At 40.0% G+C, this 19,510-nt stretch overlaps 2 protein-coding genes across 4 annotated transcripts in view; one reads left to right on the forward strand and one right to left on the reverse strand.

Moving 5' to 3' along the window:
- Window positions 1-5,667: 5,667 nt before the first annotated feature.
- On the forward strand, window positions 5,668-12,404 carry SCOC (short coiled-coil protein). Of its 2 annotated transcripts, none has more exons than XM_070756639.1 (4): window positions 5,668-5,798; window positions 8,363-8,429; window positions 8,511-8,594; window positions 11,630-12,404. In XM_070756639.1, the coding sequence occupies exons 2-4, from the start codon at window positions 8,408-8,410 to the stop codon at window positions 11,770-11,772; spliced, it is 249 nt and encodes an 82-aa protein (XP_070612740.1). In that variant the 5' UTR covers window positions 5,668-5,798; window positions 8,363-8,407; the 3' UTR covers window positions 11,773-12,404. The 2 variants fall into 2 exon arrangements, with proteins under 2 accessions (XP_070612740.1, XP_070612739.1); XM_070756638.1 differs by having other exon boundaries at window positions 5,713-5,794.
- Window positions 12,405-16,632: 4,228 nt separating this feature from the next.
- Window positions 16,633-19,510, reverse strand: part of CLGN (calmegin) — a 41,038-nt gene continuing 38,160 nt past the window's right edge. For both annotated transcript variants that reach the window (XM_070756640.1, XM_070756641.1), the window contains exon 15: window positions 16,633-17,414. In XM_070756640.1, the coding sequence (XP_070612741.1) occupies window positions 17,334-17,414 (81 nt within the window). In that variant the 3' untranslated portion in view covers window positions 16,633-17,333. The remainder of the gene's footprint in view (window positions 17,415-19,510) is intronic.

Consider the following 19,510-nt stretch of genomic DNA (forward strand, 5'->3'; position numbering starts at 1 on the left):
TGACGGGCCCCAGGGGAACAGCCTTCTCTGTGGCAGCCCCGGCCCTCTGGAACCAACTCCCCCCGGAGATTAGAACTGCTCCCACCCTCCTTGTCTTCCGTAAACTACTTAAGACCCACTTATACCGCCAGGCATGGGGGATTTGAGACACCTTTCCCCCAGGCTTATTATAATTTATGTTTGGTATGTATGTGCTGTTTGGTTTTTAATTATGATAGGGTTTTTAGTTTTTTCTTAATATTAGATTTGTGCCTGCATATATTGTTTTATCGTTTGTTGTGAGCCGCCCCGAGTCTTCGGAGAGGGGCGGCATACAAATCTAATAAATAATAATAATAATAATAATTATTATTATTATTATTATTATTATTATGTTCTAAAAATCAACTTCCAGGAATTAAAAGTATTTAACTGCGTATATTTTTTTATCTGAAACAAACTGCTTGCAACAATTCTGCCTATATCATTTGTATGACAGAAAGGGTAGAGCGCTCTAAAAAAAACCCCTTGGTATATGTTTAGTTTATTTTGACTAAGGGTGTTATGTATGGTAGCTTTAGCAGGCAGAGCTATTGATAGTAATATTGTTTAAATGGCACAGAGAACAAACATGGGCTCATCAATGGAGCAAGATGACCTCTCCTCCCATGATTCAATAACCATGCTGCCATGGTGAGTCCAAAATGACAGAAATGTACACCCTTTGTTTTGTACAAGTGGGGATGGAGCAGAACTTTGGCATGAAAGGAGGGAGAAGAGCTAGACCAGCGTTTCCCAACCGGTGTGCCGCGGCACACCGGTGTGCCGCGAGACATGGCCAGGTGTGCCGCTAAGCTCCAGCTGGGCGGGGCGCTGCCGGTACTTCCGTCCTGGGGCTCCCGCTCGCAGCTGTCCCCCGCCTCCTGCTCGATGCCGCGGTTTTCGGCGCTCTCCTGCTGGGCGCCAAAGAAGGAAGGCAGGAAGAAAGAGAGCTTTATTCTTCGCGCCTTTTCCCCGCCTTCCTTCTTTGGGACCCAGCAGGAGAGCGCCGAAAACCGCGGCATCGAGCAGGAGCCGGTTGACAGCTGCGAGCGGGAGCCCCAAGACGGAAGTACCGGCAGCGCCCCGCCCAGCTGGAGCTTCTCCTGCGTCGACGGCAAGTTTCCTTTGTGGCCCGGCGGGAGGGCACTGGCGATGGGAGCGGGGGGCGGGGGCGGCCGCAGTGGCCGCAGGCAGTCGTGGGGAGATGGCGGCGGCGAGAGGGAGCGCTCTCTCTCTCTCTCTCAGCTGACTGCAAGCGGGAGCCCTGACGGTGGCGGTTGGACGTGCTGCTAGACGTCGTACATGCTGGCGCTGCGGGCCTGGCATATACGGTGTCCAGCAGCACGTCCAGCTGCCCCGTCAGGGCTCCCGCTTGCAGTCAGCTGAGAGAGAGAAAGAAAGAGAGACATATAAGAGAGGCAGAGAGAGAGAGAAAGAGAGACATAGCAAGAGAGGCAGAGAAAGAGACAGAGCAAGAAAGAGAGGCAGAGAAAGAGAGAGAGAGAAAGAGAGACATAGCAAGAGAGGCAGAGAGAGAGAGACAGCAAGAAAGAGAGGCAGAGAAAGAGAGACATAGCAAGAGAGGCAGAGAGAGAGAAAAAGAAAGAGAGACATAGCAAGAGAAAAAGAGAGACTTAGCAAGAGAGGCACAGAGAGAGAGAGAAAGAGAAAGAAAGAGAGACATAGCAAGAGAGAGAGAAAGAGAGAAAGAGAAAGAAAGAGAGATAGCAAGAGAGGCAAAGAGAAAGAAAGAGACATATAGCAAGACAGTGAAAGAGAGAGAGAGAGCAAGAGAGAGAAAAGCAAGAAAGAGATAGCAAGAGAGACAGAGAGAGAGAGAGAGCAAAGGAGAGAGAAAGACATAGAGGAAGGGAAGGAGGGAGAGAGAAAGAGAGCAAAAAAGAGAGAAAGAAAGAAAGAGGGATGGAGAGAGAGAAAGAAGGGAAGGAAGGAAAAGAGAAAGAGGGAGAAATAGAGCGAAAGGGAGGAAGAGAGAGGGTTTTTTTGTCCAAACTTTTCTTTAGCCCTCCCCCCCGCCCCGCCCCCCCCCCTTTCAGTGTTCCCCGGGATTTTGAAAATATGAATAATGTGCCGCGACTCAAAAAAGGTTGGGAAACACTGAGCTAGACAACATGTTGCTGCCTGGCAACCAAACATTAATTGTTCTGTGGAATAAGGTGTTTTCTTCCCTACCAAACATCTGGCAAGGCAATCTGGAGAGGAGAATTCAAGAAATAGCAGCATTAGCATGCTATTTAGCATAGGCATCCATAGGCTGCTAAGGGCCTCGTGCAGACTGGAAAAATAAATGCATGTTTTTAGTGGAAAGTTTGTGTAGTCGGAAGCAAAGAATTGATACTGATGAACTCATTGGAGAGTTACAGGGTGACTTGTTTAGCAACTTCCTGGTTTAATAACTGTTCGCAGTTATGACAGAGATGAAAAAGTAACTTTACAATCAATAATTTTGTAAATCTGTAAACAAAGGAAAGTTAAAGTGGGATCATACTTACAGTTTTACTTAGTGACTGGTATACTTAATGACTTGAATTGCTATTCCCAATTGTGATTGCAATTGAACTTTTGCTAGTAAACACAGTGTGGTTTCGTCTGAAAAATGTCAATAGATTGCAGGACAAATATTTCTGGGACAGATAATCTTTTCTCAATCTCAATCTATAAAATAAAATAATAGCCACCCTAGCCAAATTATACTACAGGTAGTCCTCGATTTATGACCACAATTGATTCCAAAATTTTGGTTGCTAAGTGAGACATTTGTTAACTGAGTTTTGCCCCATTTTACACAGTTATTGAGTGAATCATTGTAGTTGTTAAATTAGAAACATGGTTGTTAAGTAAATCTACTTTCCCCATTGACTTTGCTTGTCAGAAAGTTGAAAAACGGTTGTTTTGACTCAGGGACACTGCAAACATCATAAATATGAGTCAGTTGAAATATGAATTTTGATCATCTGACAGTGGGGATGCTGCAATGATCATAAGTGGGGAAATATTTTCAGTGGTGTTGTAACTTTGAAGTATCACTAAACTGTTGTTAAATAAATAAATAAATTTATAGTATTTGCAAAGTGAAAAGACTGGTAGGTAATACGTCACTTGTAGTAAAATGGGCAGCATATGAAATAAATAAATAAATATGTACATGCTTAAGTTATATGTCCTACTCCAGCTATGTTTAGTTGTGAGTTAATTTTGTGAGAGATGACGCACCCCTCAAGATGTATCAATTCAGAGGCTCATATGAGAAAGTGCTGTTTCCTTTATGAAATATAAATATGAACCTATAAACTGAAGGTTTATTTAAACAACAATTCACTCCACTATAATCCCCATCCAAAGTACCTTGGAGTATCATTGGATTGGACTTTCTCCTATAAGTACATCTAGAGAATACAGTGTTCCCTCGATTTTCACGGGGGATGCGTCCCGAGACCGCCCGCGAAAGTCGAATTTCCGCAAAGTAGAGATGTGGAAGTAAATACACCATTTTTGGCTATGGACAGTATCACAAGCCTTCCCATAACACTTTAAACCCCTAAATTACCATTTCCCATTCCCTTAACAACCATTTACTCACCATTATTACTGGTACTCACCATTGAATAAAACACTTAGTGATCCTGATATTTATAAACATAATTATTTATTAACAATAATAATTTTTGTGTTATTTGTTTGCAAAAATTATTAGTTTGGCGATGACGTATGACATCATCAGGTGGGAAAAACCGTGGTATAGAAAAAAAATCACGAAGTATTTTTTAATTAATATTTTTTGAAAAACCATGGTATAGGCTATTCGCGAAGTTTGAACCCGCGAAAATCGAGGAACACTGTACAGTGGTAAAAATCAATACTAGGAACAACATACTCCAGAAATTATGTGGAACTAAATGAGGAACTTCAGCTGCCAACCTCAGGTAATCCGCAGTAGGCTCTACTGCAGAATACTGTGCCCTTTGTGCCATATTAGTAAATTAGACATCAGACTCAACAACACTATGAGGATTATAAGTACAGTAGATATATTAAAAGCATTCTGACTTGCTGGATTCCTGTTCTGAGCTATATAATATCATCAGCTTTACAAAGGCAAGATGCACTAGTGAGAGACTACAGAAAAACTATGAACAATTCACCCCTACACCGATTTTCCTCATTTATCAGCAGAAAGACTGAAATAGAGGAAGCCCCCGTTGGCACTGCACAGCAACCTTATCACTGATTTCCAATGGAGAGCCAAATGGGTTGCTGAATGGCCAGACATATAAATGACCTCACAAAAAAAGGTGCCAGGCTTTGAACTAAAACATTAGCAATAGGATTCACATCTCATATGACTCTCTATATAACTGGGGCATAGTATCCTCCTCTCAGTCTGATTGTAGGTCCCACATCAAACTGTAGATCACATCATAACCAGCTGTAAACTGAGGGCCTATACTGGTACATAATCTGATCTATTTATCTGCCTGTCTGTCTGTCTGTATATATATGTGTGTGTGTGTATGTATGTATGTATGCATATATATATACATATACCACGTTTTTGCTGAATTTTTAAAATTAAGGGAGACTAGGATAGCGCTATTTCGGCCTTGTTTTGGCCTCATCAGCTAGCCATACCCGGGTAATCCGACAGAAAAAACATATACATATACATATATATATAAATGATGCTGATGCTGAGCTTCAATGGTTAGATGGCTAGATATTGGTATTTGAAGATAGCTCTTTTTAACATTTATATTTTATTGTGCTTTACTAATCTAGGTAAACCGCTAAATATATTGCTATTGATGTAATCATTTCAAGTATTAAAGTGAATATATTAGAAGATTTGTCACATTTGATAATTGGTTTTGTTTTTTTATGTGTTTTATCAATAAAAATTTAGATAGATAGATAGATAGATAGATAGAGTCCATGTATGATATGTCATACACTACTAAATAAACAACCATTTTCTTCAGCAAACTCCATTAGATTTCAGGTGTTTTTGCAAAGTTTGATACACAAACCTCCCTTCCAATTCCCAAATGACCTTTCTGAACTAGCCATTATTTACATTTTGGCATACTACTGTATTTCTAAAGCACAGTCAGGAATTCAAAATGCTACTATTCCCGACAAGAACTAGGCTGAGGGCTTAGACCAGTAACTCAACAGTTGGGGAATTTTTACTACAGGTGTGTGCGGCCTAACTAGGAAGGAGAATTAAAATAAAAGTAATAACCCGGGATTTTGTCCTTGTTCCCCCCACTCCAAAATCCCCTCTACAACTGAAACGTATTTTCTACCGCGACTTTTTAAAGAGAAATGATTAGGAGAAATTATTAAGAGAAATTAGGACCACACCCCTGAAATAAACGGGGGGGGGGAGTGTCTGGATTTGAAGGAGCCCTCGCGCCTCCCTTTTGGACTCCGTCCGCTCAGCCGCCTCCATCCTCAGCAGCAAGCCGTCAAGCGGAATGACTAGGAAGCGTCTGATGATGTCTCCCGCCTCTCATTGGTTGCCTCGAGGAGAGCCGTCGCCTTTTCCCCGGCTGTGATTGGAGAGGGCGAAAATCTCCTCTCTCTTTCTCTCTCTTCGGCCCGCCCTTTTTCTCCGATTGGGCTCCTCCCCGTTGTTTTCAACGGGGCAAGGCGCGTGCGCTGCTGGCTCGGCCGAGGAAAAGATCGCGCAGGCGCCGTGGCGGCTTTTGAACTCGGCTGGGGTCGGAGCAGCCAGGGCATCTTGTTGTGGCAGGTGGGTAAGTAGGCGAGCGCCTCTTCGGCAGGTGACGAAATCGGAGGGTCGAGCACGCGCCTCTGCCCCGGGGAGCCTTGCAGGAAGCTGCGACGCGGCGGGTCGGCGTGCGTGGTTGAGGGTTGACGGGATGTAGGCGAAGGTTTCTTCGTGCCAGGATGCAAAACCGTATTTCCTACTATAAGGAGCGGGCGTATTTTTCCTTCTGAATTAAAGCTTTGCGGGAGAAATGCGAAGAATTCCGCTTAGGATCTGTTGTCAGAGCCCCTTATGCGATGGGGGAAAGCATCTCCCTGGCTTCCTCTCTGGCAACGGGGTCCAATGCAATCTTTTGAATACAATTGCATTCCACCATGGCAAATTTGAAGGATGCAAAAGTATTATTACACGGGCATAACAATTGGCATGCACTATAATCAGTAATGGGTTGCTGTCCCCACGGGTGTGTGTGTGGGAACCAGTGAGGTTTATGCGCTCTTTATTGAATACTTACCCTGTTTCCCCAAAAATAAGACAGCGTCTTATATTAATTTTTGCTCCAAAAGATGTGCTACGTCTTATTTTCTTATTTTTTTCAAGAAGAAGAATTAAGTCTTCCACTTAACAATTAGTTTATAATAAGCTTTAAAATATGGTAAATTGGAACTCTTATGTCTATCAATCAAAAATTTAATAAATAGAAGCAATATATATCAAATGCTGGCTGGGGAATTCTGGGAGTTGAAGTCCAAATATCTTCAAGTTGCCAACGTTGGGAAACACTGGTCTGGAGGACAGAAGGGAAAAGGGGGACATGATCGAAACATTTAAATATGTTAAAGGGTTAACTAAGGTTCAGGAGGGAAGTGTTTTTAGTAGGAAAGTGAACACAAGAAAAAGGGGGCACAATCTGAGGTTAGTTGGGGGAAAGATCAGAAGCAACGTGAGTAAATATTATTTTACTGAAAGAGTAGTAGATGCTTGGAACAAACTTCCAGCAGACATAGTCAGTAAATCCACAGTAACTGGATGGATGTAAACATATATCCATCCTAAGATAAAATACAGGAAATAGTATAAAGGCAGACTAGATGGACCATGAGGTCTTTTTCTGCCGTCAATCTTCTATGTGCTGCCTCTATGTTGGTTGAAGCAGGCAGGATTCCCTTGAGTAGCATTTGTTGGGGGTCAGGGGAAAGGGAGGATCTTGCCTTCTCTTTCTACTCAACATCCCCAAGGACAATTGGTGGGCCACTGTGTGACACACTTTGGCCTGATTCAGCATGGCTCTTCTTATGTTCTTATGTATGTTTCCATGTTTTACCCATAGACACTTTTGATCATTTTAATAATTATCTAGAACTGAACTTTTATAGCAATTCAAGAAAATTGAGCTACTTGCCTAATCTGTTATCATACTGAACCTTGTGGGTTCAGTACAAAACCTTAAAATGTTACTGTGCTCCTCAACAAATAATGCTGTTTTATCATTTGTCCTTATTCAAATAATGTGACTTGATCAACTGAAAAAGAGTCCAAGCACCTATTTGAAAACTTATCTTGGTCCATAAGCCACTCCCACCCAGTCACATTCAATTCAATTTATTGGATTTATATGCCGCCCCTCTCCGAAAACTCGGGGCGGCTAACAACAGTCATGAACAATATACATGAATAATATACAGTAAAAATCCAATACTAAAAACTAACTTAAAACCCCTTAATGTATAAAACCAGCATACGTACAAACATACCATACATACAGTTGTATCAGCCTAGGGGGAGAAGAAGTCTTAATTCCCCCATGCCTGGCGGCAGAGGTGGGTTTTGAGTAGCTTACGAAAGGCAAGGAGGGTAGGGGCAGTTCTAATCTCTGGGGGGAGTTGGTTCCAGAGGGCCGGGGCCGCCACAGAGAAGGCTCTTCTCCTGGGTCCCGCCAAGTGGCATTGTTTCGTTGACGGGACCCGGAGAAGACCCACTCTGTGGGACACATGACCTTTAAGCCATCCTTATCACATGATTGTCAAACCACTCCCACCTGGTCACCTGGCGGGCAAGCCACTCCTATCCGGTCACATGACCATCAATCCACACCCACAAAATAAGCCACGCCAACAGTGTGGCAGTAAAAATTTTGGCAGCCCATCACTGATATAATGTAAATATACTCTATTCACATTATACTGTACACAAGTATATACAGTATATTAACTGAAATTGTCGTAAAACATATTTAAAATGAGTTGAACCTCCAGATAATGTTTGCATGTGCTCCTTTGGGATGCAGTAATATTTGCTTGAAGAATTGTGTAAAGTTTTAAGAATGTGTATATTTCAAAGGTGTTATAAAATGTTGGGAAGTGAATAGTTTTAATATGTGCAGAATTCTAACACTTTTCTAGAATAAAAACTATATCTATTAATTTGTCCCTTAAAACCAGTATTTGTAGCTATTGAATCATTTATCCGTTTTGATATTCTTATATGCATTTTCAAGTTTTGGTAACAAGTGTTGTCCATTATTAAGCCAGAAAATGTTGGTTCTGTGTATGTGCGTCCTATTGATATTGTTTTCTGTCCTTCAAACAGAATATATCTCACAAGACGTTGAGGACGGAAAGGATCTATTTAACAATGATGAATTCGGATATGGATGGTACAATGCATTTTACTATCATTCTGCTATTATGTATGTTATAATATTTAACTGTTCTAAAGATTATGTATTTTTTATCAGCTGTTGAGACTGAAAATCAAGTAGAATTAGAAGAAAAAACACGACTTATCAATCAAGTTTTGGAACTGCAGCATACACTGGAAGGTTAGTGTCTTAATTTAGATGTATAAATTCATGCCAAATTATTTTAAAGATACAGTAGAGAAAGGAAACTGAAAATATATTTGAATGTTTTCTTTAACTTTGTGGGCTAGGCCAGTGTTTCCCAACCTTTTTTGAGCCGCGGCACATTATTCATATTTTCAAAATCCTGGGGAACACTGAAAGGGGGGGCGGGGCGGGGGGGGCGGGCTAAAGAAAAGTTTGGACAAAAAAACCCTCTCTCTTCCTCCCTTTCGCTCTATTTCTCCCTCTTTCTCTCTTTTCCTTCCTTCCCTTCTTTCTCTCTCTCCATCTCTCTTTCTTTCTTTCTTCCTCTCTTTTTTGCTCTCTTTCTCTCTCCCTCCTTCCCTTCCTCTATGTCTTTCTCTCTCCCTTGCTCTCTCTCTCTCTCTCTCTCTCTGTCTCTCTTGCTATCTCTTTCTTGCTTTTTCCTCTCTCTCTTGCTCTCTCTCTCTTTCACTGTCTTGCTATATGTCTCTTTCTTTCTCTTTGCCTCTCTTGCTATCTTTCTTTCTCTCTCTGTCTCTCTTGCTATGTCTCTCTTTCTTTCTCTTTCTCTCTCTCTCTGTGCCTCTCTTGCTAAGTCTCTCTTTTTCTCTTGCTATGTCTCTCTTTCTTTTTCTCTCTCTCTGCCTCTCTTGCTATGTCTCTCTTTCTCTCTCTCTTTCTCTATCTCTCTTTCTCTGCCTCTCTTGCTGTCTCTCTTTCTTGCTCTGTCTCTCTTTCTCTGCCTCTCTTGCTATGTCTCTCTTTCTCTCTCTCTCACCCTCTCTTATATGTCTCTCTTTCTTTCTCTCTCTCTCTCAGCTGACTGCAAGCGGGAGCCCTGACGGCGGCAGCTGGACGTGCTGCTGGACACCGTATATGTCAGGCCCGCAGCGCCAGCATGTATGACGTCCAGCAGCACGTCCAACCGTCACCGTCAGGGCTCCTGCTTGCAGTCAGCTGAGAGAGAGAGAGAGAGAGCGCTCCCTCTCGCCGCCGCCATCTCCCTGCGACTGCCTGCGGCCGCTGCGCCCCCCAGCTCCCATCGCCAGTGCCCTCCCGCCGGGCCACAAAGGACACTTGCTGTCGACGCCAGAGAAGCTCCAGCTGGGCGGGGCGCTGCCGGTACTTCCGTCCTGGGGCTCCCGCTCGCAGCTGTCCCCCGGCTCCTACTCGATGCCGCGGTTTTCGGCGCTCTCCTGCTGGGCCCCAAAGAAGGAAGGCGGGGAAAAGGCGCGAAGAATGGAGCTCTCCTTCTTCCTGCCTTCCTTCTTTGGGGCCCAGCAGGAGAGCGCCGAAAACCGTGGCATCGAGCAGGAGCCGGGGAACAGCTGCGAGTGGGAGCCCCAGGACGGAAGTACCGGCAGCGCCCTGCCCAGCTGGAGCTTGGCGGCACACCTGGCCATGTGTGCCGCGGCACACCGGTTGGGAAACGCTGGGCTAGGCTAATAACCTAATATTAAGACTAATATACCATGACTGCAATATAAAAGCAGTGCTTTTTAAGGAAACTAGAGCAATGTGGTGTATTTAAATGTGTGTATCAATTCCTTTTGACTCAGATAAACCAGTGATTTTCAACCTTTTTTGAGCCATGGCACATTTTTTACATTTATAAAACCCTGGGGCACATTGAAAGGGGGGGGGGGGGCTAAAAAAAGTTTGGACAAAAATTTTTTTCTCTGTCTTCCTCCCTTTCGCTCTATTTCTCTCTTCCTCCCTCTTTCCCTTCTTTTTTCTCTCTCTCTCCATCCCTCTTTCTCTCTTCCTTCCTTCCTCTCTTTTTTGCTCTCTTTCTCCCTCCCTCTATGTCTTTCTCTCTCCCACCTTCCCTCCCTCTCTTTCTTTCTCTCTTTCTTTCTTTCTCTCTCTTTCTTTCTCTCTCTCTTGCTCTCTCTCTTGCTTTCTTTCTGTCTCTTGTTCTCTCTCTTGCTTTCTCTCTCTCTCTTGCTCTCTCTCTTGCTTTCTTTCTCTCTCTGTTTTCTTTTTCTCTCTCTTGCTTTCTTTCTCTCTCTCTCTCTTTCTTGCTTTCTCTCTCTCTTCTTTTCTTTCTCTCTCTGAGCTTCGTGGCACACCCGATCATGTCTCACGGCACACTAGTGTGCCGCAGCACACTGGTTGAAAAACACTGAGATAAACAACTTAGATTATTATAAAGGCAGACAGATTAAGGAGTTGGGATAATGTTTTCCTAGATGGTTTTAGAATTCCAACACAGGCAAGAATGTTGGACTAGAAGACTTCCAATCTTATGATTCTATGAAATAATTGAAATTACTTCTGCTGCATTTATGGGTTCAGTTCAATATTTCTTTCCAACGTTTACTAATTAGTTGTGAACTATAAAGGTAAAGATTACTTTTCTCTAGACAGACCTGCCCTGGTGAGAAATATTTTAGCAGTGAGAGATCATAGGATATTTTTGGTTAGGTCATCGTGGCTTTGGTGTGTCCCATCTAACGTAATAGATTACTTTTGGGCTTCTTTGTAATTACATACATACATTTATTGAGCTCATTGCATGGATTTCATTATACAATTGTCTTTGCCTTTTTAAGTACAGTGTTCCCTCGATTTTCGTGGGGGATGCGTTCCGAGACCGCCCGTGAAAGTCGAATTTCCGCGAAGTAGAGATGCGGAAGTAAATGCACCATTTTTGGCTATGAACAGTATCCCAAGCCTTCCCTTAACACTTTAAACCCCTAAATTACAATTTCCCATTCCCTTAGCAACCATTTAGATTATTACTCACCATGTTTAGTTATTAAAGTTTATTTTAAAAAATGTTTTTTAAACGCAGACGAAAGTTTGGCGATGACATAGGACGTCATCGGGCGGGAAAAACTGTGGTATAGGGGGGAAAACCGCGAAGTATTTTTTAATTAATATTTTTGAAAAAACGTGGTATAGACATTCCGCGAAGTTCGAACCCGCGAAAATCGAGGGAACACTGTACTTTCAAAAACGTTGCAATCTTTAAAAAATGTTTTGCCTAACCATTGGCTGCTACAGACCTCTACATATCTTTACAGATCTGTCTGCAAGAGTAGATGCTGTTAAAGAAGAAAATTTGAAATTGAAATCAGAAAATCAGGTTCTTGGACAATATATAGAAAACCTCATGTCTGCCTCTAGTGTTTTTCAGACTACTGACACCAAAAGCAAAAGGAAGTAAGACGCTGGTAACCAAACAATACTATTGTATTGCTGCTGCTTCGGTTTGATTTTCAATTACATAAGGCTACATAACACTCCAGTTTGTATCATCATTAAAGTTATGAAAATTTAATGTTAGTTCTAGGCATTTAATTTTTTTTTAATGAATTGGACAGTACAAGTCTGTAATGTCAGTTTTCAGCAACATAGGATAGAGAAAATATATTTATTACTACCACAGTCTGAATACAAGTGCTTTTGAAAATCTGTTCTGCTTTTATGGTTAATGTCCTACATGGCCAAGTACTGTAATTATCATGGTTTTTTATAGTATTACTATTTGCTAGCAACATAATACAGTGTTGTGCAAAGTGATATGAAAATACTTATTTGGAATGAATTATTTGCATGACTTTGGTTAGTTTTCAAAAAAAGTTGTACATTCTCCATCTCTTCTGCATTCTCCAGGAAAGTCTATGCTAATTCTTCCAGATGAAGACATGGTTTAGCTTGTTGAGTGGTGGAAGTTAATTCTTTGAAATGAGGGTGTATAATGTATTGCTTGCAAAATTGTAAAGAGGAAAAAGAGCACTCCATAGCTTGATATACCACTCTGGAATTAATAAATTATAATTTTTAAAATGTCTTAAAGTTCCTTTCACTTATTGGGCCAGTAGTGTGTTGCAATTGTTTTAAGTGTGTCCCGTTTACAGAACACTTACCGTAGGTACATTGTAATATTATTAATTGTGATGATACAATCTTGGGAGATATAATCTTGTGTGTGTGTGTGTTGATTTTCTAGGGTATAGGTATGAATTTCTTGGCATATTTGGGTTTCTTCTGGTGTAAGTTTCAGAGATTTCTGGCGACGTTTCGACGAGGTCCCACTCGTCTTCTTCAGGCTGGTGCTTCTGTCCTTGTGCTAGGGCGAACACAGCGAGACCTTCCCTTTATAGAGGAAGGAAGCTCAGGTCTTGCTGTGTTCGCCCTAGCACAAGGACAGAAGCACCAGCCTGAAGACGATGAGTGGGATCTTGTCGAGACGTCGCCAGAAATCTCTGAAACTTACATGATGAAATCCGAATATGCCAAGAACTTCATATATATATATGTATACAGTATATGTATATATATTTGTTTTCGTAGATTTTCACGGGTATATGTATATTCACGGGTATATGTATATTCACGGGTATATTTCAGCACGAAGCTTGAAACTTCAGCCTGATGATGGTGAATGTGATTTCACCGAAACGTCGCATAGACACTCAAATTATTACACGGGGCAAAACCCGAACTCAGAACAATTTACGTATATATATATTTATATATATATTTATGAATTTTCACTAGTTATAGATATACTTTTATTACATAATTCCTACTAATTTATAATCATATTTTAGCCCCACCGATGTTTTGCCTTTCAATCACTAGAATGAAATTAGGGGTTTTCAAGCATGGCAATATCTCTACAAAAAAAAAGCAAGTAGGATGCTTGGCTGCATAGCTAGAGGTATAACAAGCAGGAAGAGGGAGATTATGATCCCGCTATATAGAGTGCTGGTAAGACCACATTTGGAATACTGTGTTCAGTTCTGGAGACCTCACCTACAAAAAGATATTGACAAAATTGAATGGGTCCAAAGACGGGCTACAAGAATGGCAGGAAAGACTTCATGAACTCAATCTGTATAGTCTGGAGGACAGAAGGAAAAATGATCGAAACATTTAAATATGTTAAAGGGTTAAATAAGGTCCAGGAGGGAAGTGTTTTTAATAGGAAAGTGAACACAAGAACAATGGGACACAATCTGAAGTTAGTTGGGGGAAAGATCAAAAGCAACATGAGAAAATATTATTATTTTACTGAAAGAGTGGTAGATCCTTGGAACAAACTTCCAGCAGACGTGGTTGGTAAACCCACAGTAACTGAATTTAAACATGCCTGGGATAAAGATATATCCATCCTAAGATAAAATACAAAAAATAGTATAAGGGCAGACTAGATGGACCATGAGGTCTTTTTCTGCTGTCAGTCTTCTATGTTTCTATGTTTCTAAAATACCAGCTGCTGCAGAGATGTACCAAAAGGCATACTGTCTCTCTGATACACTTAAAGCAGTTAAATGTAATAAGGCTTATATAATATACTACTTTTCCAGGATAAGCAAGCAATTTACTTAGATGAAGGTATATACACAGTGACATTTCTGTGAATATCTACAATAAGAAAGTCTCTAATTTTCACTAAAGGTGAGATGTAGTGAATTATTTCATTTTTGCAGACACTGTGTTTTCGTTAATTTGATGCCACTTTGTTGATATCATTAAGAATGAAAATTGCAGTCCCAATGGACTTGGAAAAAGCAGTAATTAGGTTTTAAGAACAAGACTTGGAATGGAATGGCTTCTTATTTGATTGGGTTCTAACAGTTTGAGGTCCTTTTTGCCATTTTTAATAGTAGTTTAAGGATTATTTAATTTCTATTCTGAGCAAAAGTCTACTGCTTTGTAGATAGATGGGTATTTCTGTTTTTGGGAGGCCATAAATGATTCAGAACAGTATTATAATTGGTACTCATTGAGCAGGAGGCCTGAAACAGGTAGATAGTGTCTTTCAATGCTTTTTTCTCCTGATGAAGCCCACTGGCAATAACAAAAGCACTTTGTTTTATATACCCCACTGCACAGTACTTTACAGCCCTCTTTATGTGGTTCCCAGAGTCAGATTATTGCCCCCAACAATATGGGTCCTTATTTTACTAACCTCGGAAGGATGGAAGGTTGAGTCAACCTTGAACTGGTGAGAATTTGAACTGCCAAACGGCTGACGATTGACAGTCAGCAATAGTCTTCAGTCATGCATTGTAACCACTGTGCCACCATGGCTCTTAAGAGATTCTAGAATTTTTTTCATACTATACTGTGAGGAAGATGTGTTTGAAACTAATTTATTTTATTTATTTATTCAATTTTTATGCGGCTTACAACATGTTAGCAGTAGCACTTTTTAACAGAGCCAGCATCTTGTCCCCACAATCTGGGTCCTCATTTTACCCACCTCAGAAGGATGGAAGGCTGAGTCAACCTTGAGCCGGTGATGAGATTTGAACCGCTGACCTTCAGATCTACAGTCAGCTTCAGTGACCTGCAGTACAGCACTCTACCTGCTGCGCCACCCCGGCTCTTCCACATTCCACATTTCCATTAATCTAGTAGTAAGTCAAATGACCTGCTTAGCTAGTGATTATTTTATTCCTTCTTCCTTTGGGGGTGTGATGCCGTTACAACATTTCAGATTCAAAAGCAACATTTGGATTGTGTAAGGATGGAACTGACTGGTGATTACGTCCCATCTTGCCTTGGTGAAATGCCTGGGGATTCCTCCAAACGTTCTCCTTTTACATCACTTAATACATTTGAGAAAAATAGGAATGTGAGAGCTTGTGAACAGTTGTGAGTTAATGTATAACAAACCAGGAATCATCTAGTCCAGTGATGACGAACCTTTTTCGTCTCGGGTGCACGCATGCGCGGTAGCACGCATGTGCGTACCCAAGCCCATAATGCCATGCCGTGCACATGTGCACAACCCCCTGCTGCACATGTAGCAATGACAATGATCATGTGGATCATTGATGAAGGACTTCATGTGAATATGATTTCTGATTTCCTTCGGCTTCTCTTGATTTCGCTGTCAGGGGATGTTGGAAATTGTAATCACATGACCATGGCTTGCACCTTCATTTAAATACAGTAAGACCTCACCTATCGCTGGTGTTACGTTCCAGACCCGGCCGTGATAGGTGAAATCCGCGATGGGGAATTTATCGACTGATAGTACTTATTTAAGTATTTATATTGTAATTGTTTGGTAAGTTTTCATTGTTTTAAGTGTTTATAAACCCTTCCCACACAGTATTTATTTTAGATACAGTATTTAAATACAGTATTTACAATTTTAGATTTTTTTTTTAAAAAAAACCTGCCGATCGAGTTCCGCGGGCTGTTTAAATCTGCCGATCGACTTCCTCAGAAACCCGTGAACCAGTGAAGATCCGTGAATGATTTTTCTCATTAATATTTCTTGAAAACCCACGATGAAGTGAAGCCGCAGTAGGTGAAGCGCGATATAGCGAGGGACTACTGTACAGTAGTCCCTCGCTATACCGCGCTTCACCTACTGCGGCTTCACTTCATCGCGGGTTTTCAATAAATATTAATGAGAAAAATCATTCGCGGGTTTCTGAGGAAGTCGATCGGCAGATTTAAACAGCCCGCCGAACTCGATCGGCAGGTTTTTCAAAACAAATATATCTAAAATTGTAAATACTGTATTTAAATACTGTATCTAAAATAAATACTGTGTGGGAAGGGTTTATAAACACTTAAAGCAATGAAAACTTACCAAACAATTACAATATAAATACTTAAATAAGTGCTATCAGTCGATAAATTCCCCATCGCGGATTTCACCTATCGCGGCCGGGTCTGGAACGTAACACCAGCGATAGGTGAGGGACTACTGTATCCCAATATAAAACAATCCTGTTCTACAATAAAGAGCCTTGAGACAAAATAGCTTTTTAAAATAAAAATGGGTTAGTGGGCTCACGAAGATAAGAGATCTTTGTTATACTCATTTGTTCAAGGTAACCCAGAAGTGAAACTCCTGCAGAAAATCTGCAATCAATTTCTGGAAACTAATGTTATTCTAGCAATTTTCCACTTTGCAGTACAATACATACTGAATGTTGACAATTCTGAATATATAGCAGAAAATTAAATGTTAATATTATTAGAAATAGTTTATTTTTAAAAAAGTGTGATTCCAATAATATATACATTAATAAGCTTTGAGTTAAATAACAGGTTATATTAAAGATTTTTATTTAAGAATCAATATAATTTAGGAAGTGAATTGTACATGGATTATGCCAATCTGGCTTGAAACATAAAACTATAAAAGCATGAAAAATTTCATGTACACCAGTTACGTAAATACAGTTAATGTTTTTTCTATTTCAATGTAAAACATTGTTTAAAATTAATAACAATGAAGTACTTTGTAAAACAAAAAGCAGCAACTATAACAAACATTAAACACACGTTACAACAAAATGTAAGTAAATATTACAGTTTTCAAAAATGTAATCAACAGCCAAACACAGTTACTGCTTTCAGCTCAAAATATCAAAGTGGTTTTATCATCTTTGAAATTTTTAACTCTTAAGCTCAGAAACAATATATCCTCCTATATCTAGGAGGAAAAAAACATGAAGAGTTTAAAGGATAATTTGAAGCCAAACTTATTTCCAAACAATATTTATTGTTAAATAACTTTAAAAGAATATTTATAGTAAATCAGGCCAATCACCATTTTTAAAAAATAAGTAGGAATGTTTCTTCAAAAATAAAATGAAAAACCTGACAATATGAAGAGGGTCTGAAAAATAAAATTTAAAATCAAAACTGAGTTCAGTCTTTGTTTAATTATCTCCATGCCTGCGCCAGTGTTAAAACAGTATGACTGGGTTCTGTAACTAGAAACAAATAATACTAGATGGAAGTGTGTTAGTCTTTTCGAACTCTTCGTTTCCGTACTGATTTTGCAGGTCCATCAACAGACCCAGTGCTTTCATCTGCTTCTCTCATCTGGGGGAGAGGAAAATATGAATGGGAGTTGTCAAAATAAGTTATGGTTCATTATTATCCATCTTGGTTGCAACTAAATATTAAGTGTACTTTTGAAAATAGTTTTAAAATATTAATGTTTTTATTTCTTAGAACATTAAGAAAATCAATAATTACTTTGTACTTACAAATATGGCTTGCTTATCATTCTTTTTAAGCATTATAACTTATACTACTTATAGAAAGAAGGGGAAAACCGAAGTTAGGATATTTACTACATCCAACATATTTAAATCAATAACTCTTTCCATGTTGACTTAAAAGTATCTTCTATCTAGTGTATTTAGATCCTAATATACAATCTAAATTCACTAGAACTCTAGTATTTCAGGAAATAATTATGCCAGTGAGAAAGTTATGGGATGGAAAAGTCAAATAAAAAAAAGATTTGATCCTTTTTCCCGTGCTAAGTTGACTTTATGGAAAACGCAACGTTAAAAATTTGGGAAAAGATGATATGGAAAAATTGGATGGAAGCAGCTATATGGACCAGTTGATAGATGATAATGAATTTTTAAAATATTACAAGAAATATGATATATCAGATTTAACCCAATGGCAATATTTACATATTTACAGGTACACTTGTTAACATTGTTCATATTTTCATCTGAGATACTAGAACAAGTAATTAAATCCTTCAACACATCTGCCTACCTACCTATCTATCATCTATCTACCATCTATCTATCTATCTCTCTATCTCTCTATCTTACCTACCTACTGCCTACCTACCATCTGTTATCAATAAATCTGATCCTTATGTATATGCTAAGAAATGAGTGGAATAAAGAATTAGATTTATGCAATTATCCATATTTTTCAGACAATAAAACGCACCAAGATTTTGAACAGGTAAACAATAAAGGTTTTTCCCCTTCCCAGCCCCCAGGAGTACTCTGCAGGCCTCCCAAACCCTCTGCATGTCCCCATACTTGCAAACAACGGGCCTGGGTTTTTTGGCAAAAACAAGACACGCGGGAGGGGGGGATGTTGTTGGGAGGCCAAAAATGGCTGTATTCGGTGAACTAGATGCATCAACATTTCCACCCTCTTTTTGGAAAGTATATATTGCATAAATAATGAGATTTTCAGAGATATATTGTACTAGGAATTTGATAACTGGATTTTGACAACTATATATCTAGCACTTGAATTTTGACAACATAAATGGATTCTCCATGTCCTTACTCTATGGATGAAAAACTAATATTGCAATATATGAAAAATAAATGTATGGCTCCATTCACTCAACGCATTTGAAGACCTGACTGTGCTTGTTACATATGAGCAGATTGCCCACAGACCTAAATTTCATATGGACAACTTATACAAGAGTCCCATGGGATTGGGCGGCATATAAATCTAAATAAGAATAAGAATAAAAAATATATAAAAATCTGGAGTGCTTTTCTAGATCTAGCATATTTCTAGCATATTTCATTTTATTCTATTTGTATCTTAAAGAGAATTGGCAGAACTAAAACTTGCATTGGCTGCCGATTAGTTTCTGGTCACAATTCAAAGTGTTGGTAATGACTTATAAAGCCCTACATGGCATCAGACCAGAATACCTATGGGACCGCCTTCTGCCACATGAATCCCAGCGGCCTATTAGGTCCCACAGAGTTGGCCTTCTCCAGGTCCCATCAACTAAACAATGTCGCCTGGCGGGACCTAGGGGAAGAGCCTTATCTGTGGCGGCCCCGGCCCTCTGGAATCAACTCCCCCCAGAGATTTGAATTGCCCCCACCCTCCTTGCCTTCCGCAAGATATTGAAGAGACATTTATGCCGCCAGGCATGGGGAGATTCATTATCTCCCCCACCCTTCTGAGTTTAGCATCTGAGAGTGGTGTGATTGTGTAGAATTGATTGTTTTTTAGTAATAATGGGTTTTTAATTTATTTTTTTATATTGTATTTGTATTGTATTGTATTAGTACTGCTGTTGTGAGCCGCTCCAAGTCCTCGGAGAGGGGCGGCATACAAATCTAATAAATTATTATTATTATTATTATTATTATTATTATTATTATTATTACTACTTTACGTTTCAG

The sequence above is a fragment of the Erythrolamprus reginae genome, chromosome 7, assembly GCF_031021105.1.
Source record: "Erythrolamprus reginae isolate rEryReg1 chromosome 7, rEryReg1.hap1, whole genome shotgun sequence".
NCBI classification, from domain to species: domain Eukaryota; kingdom Metazoa; phylum Chordata; class Lepidosauria; order Squamata; family Dipsadidae; genus Erythrolamprus; species Erythrolamprus reginae.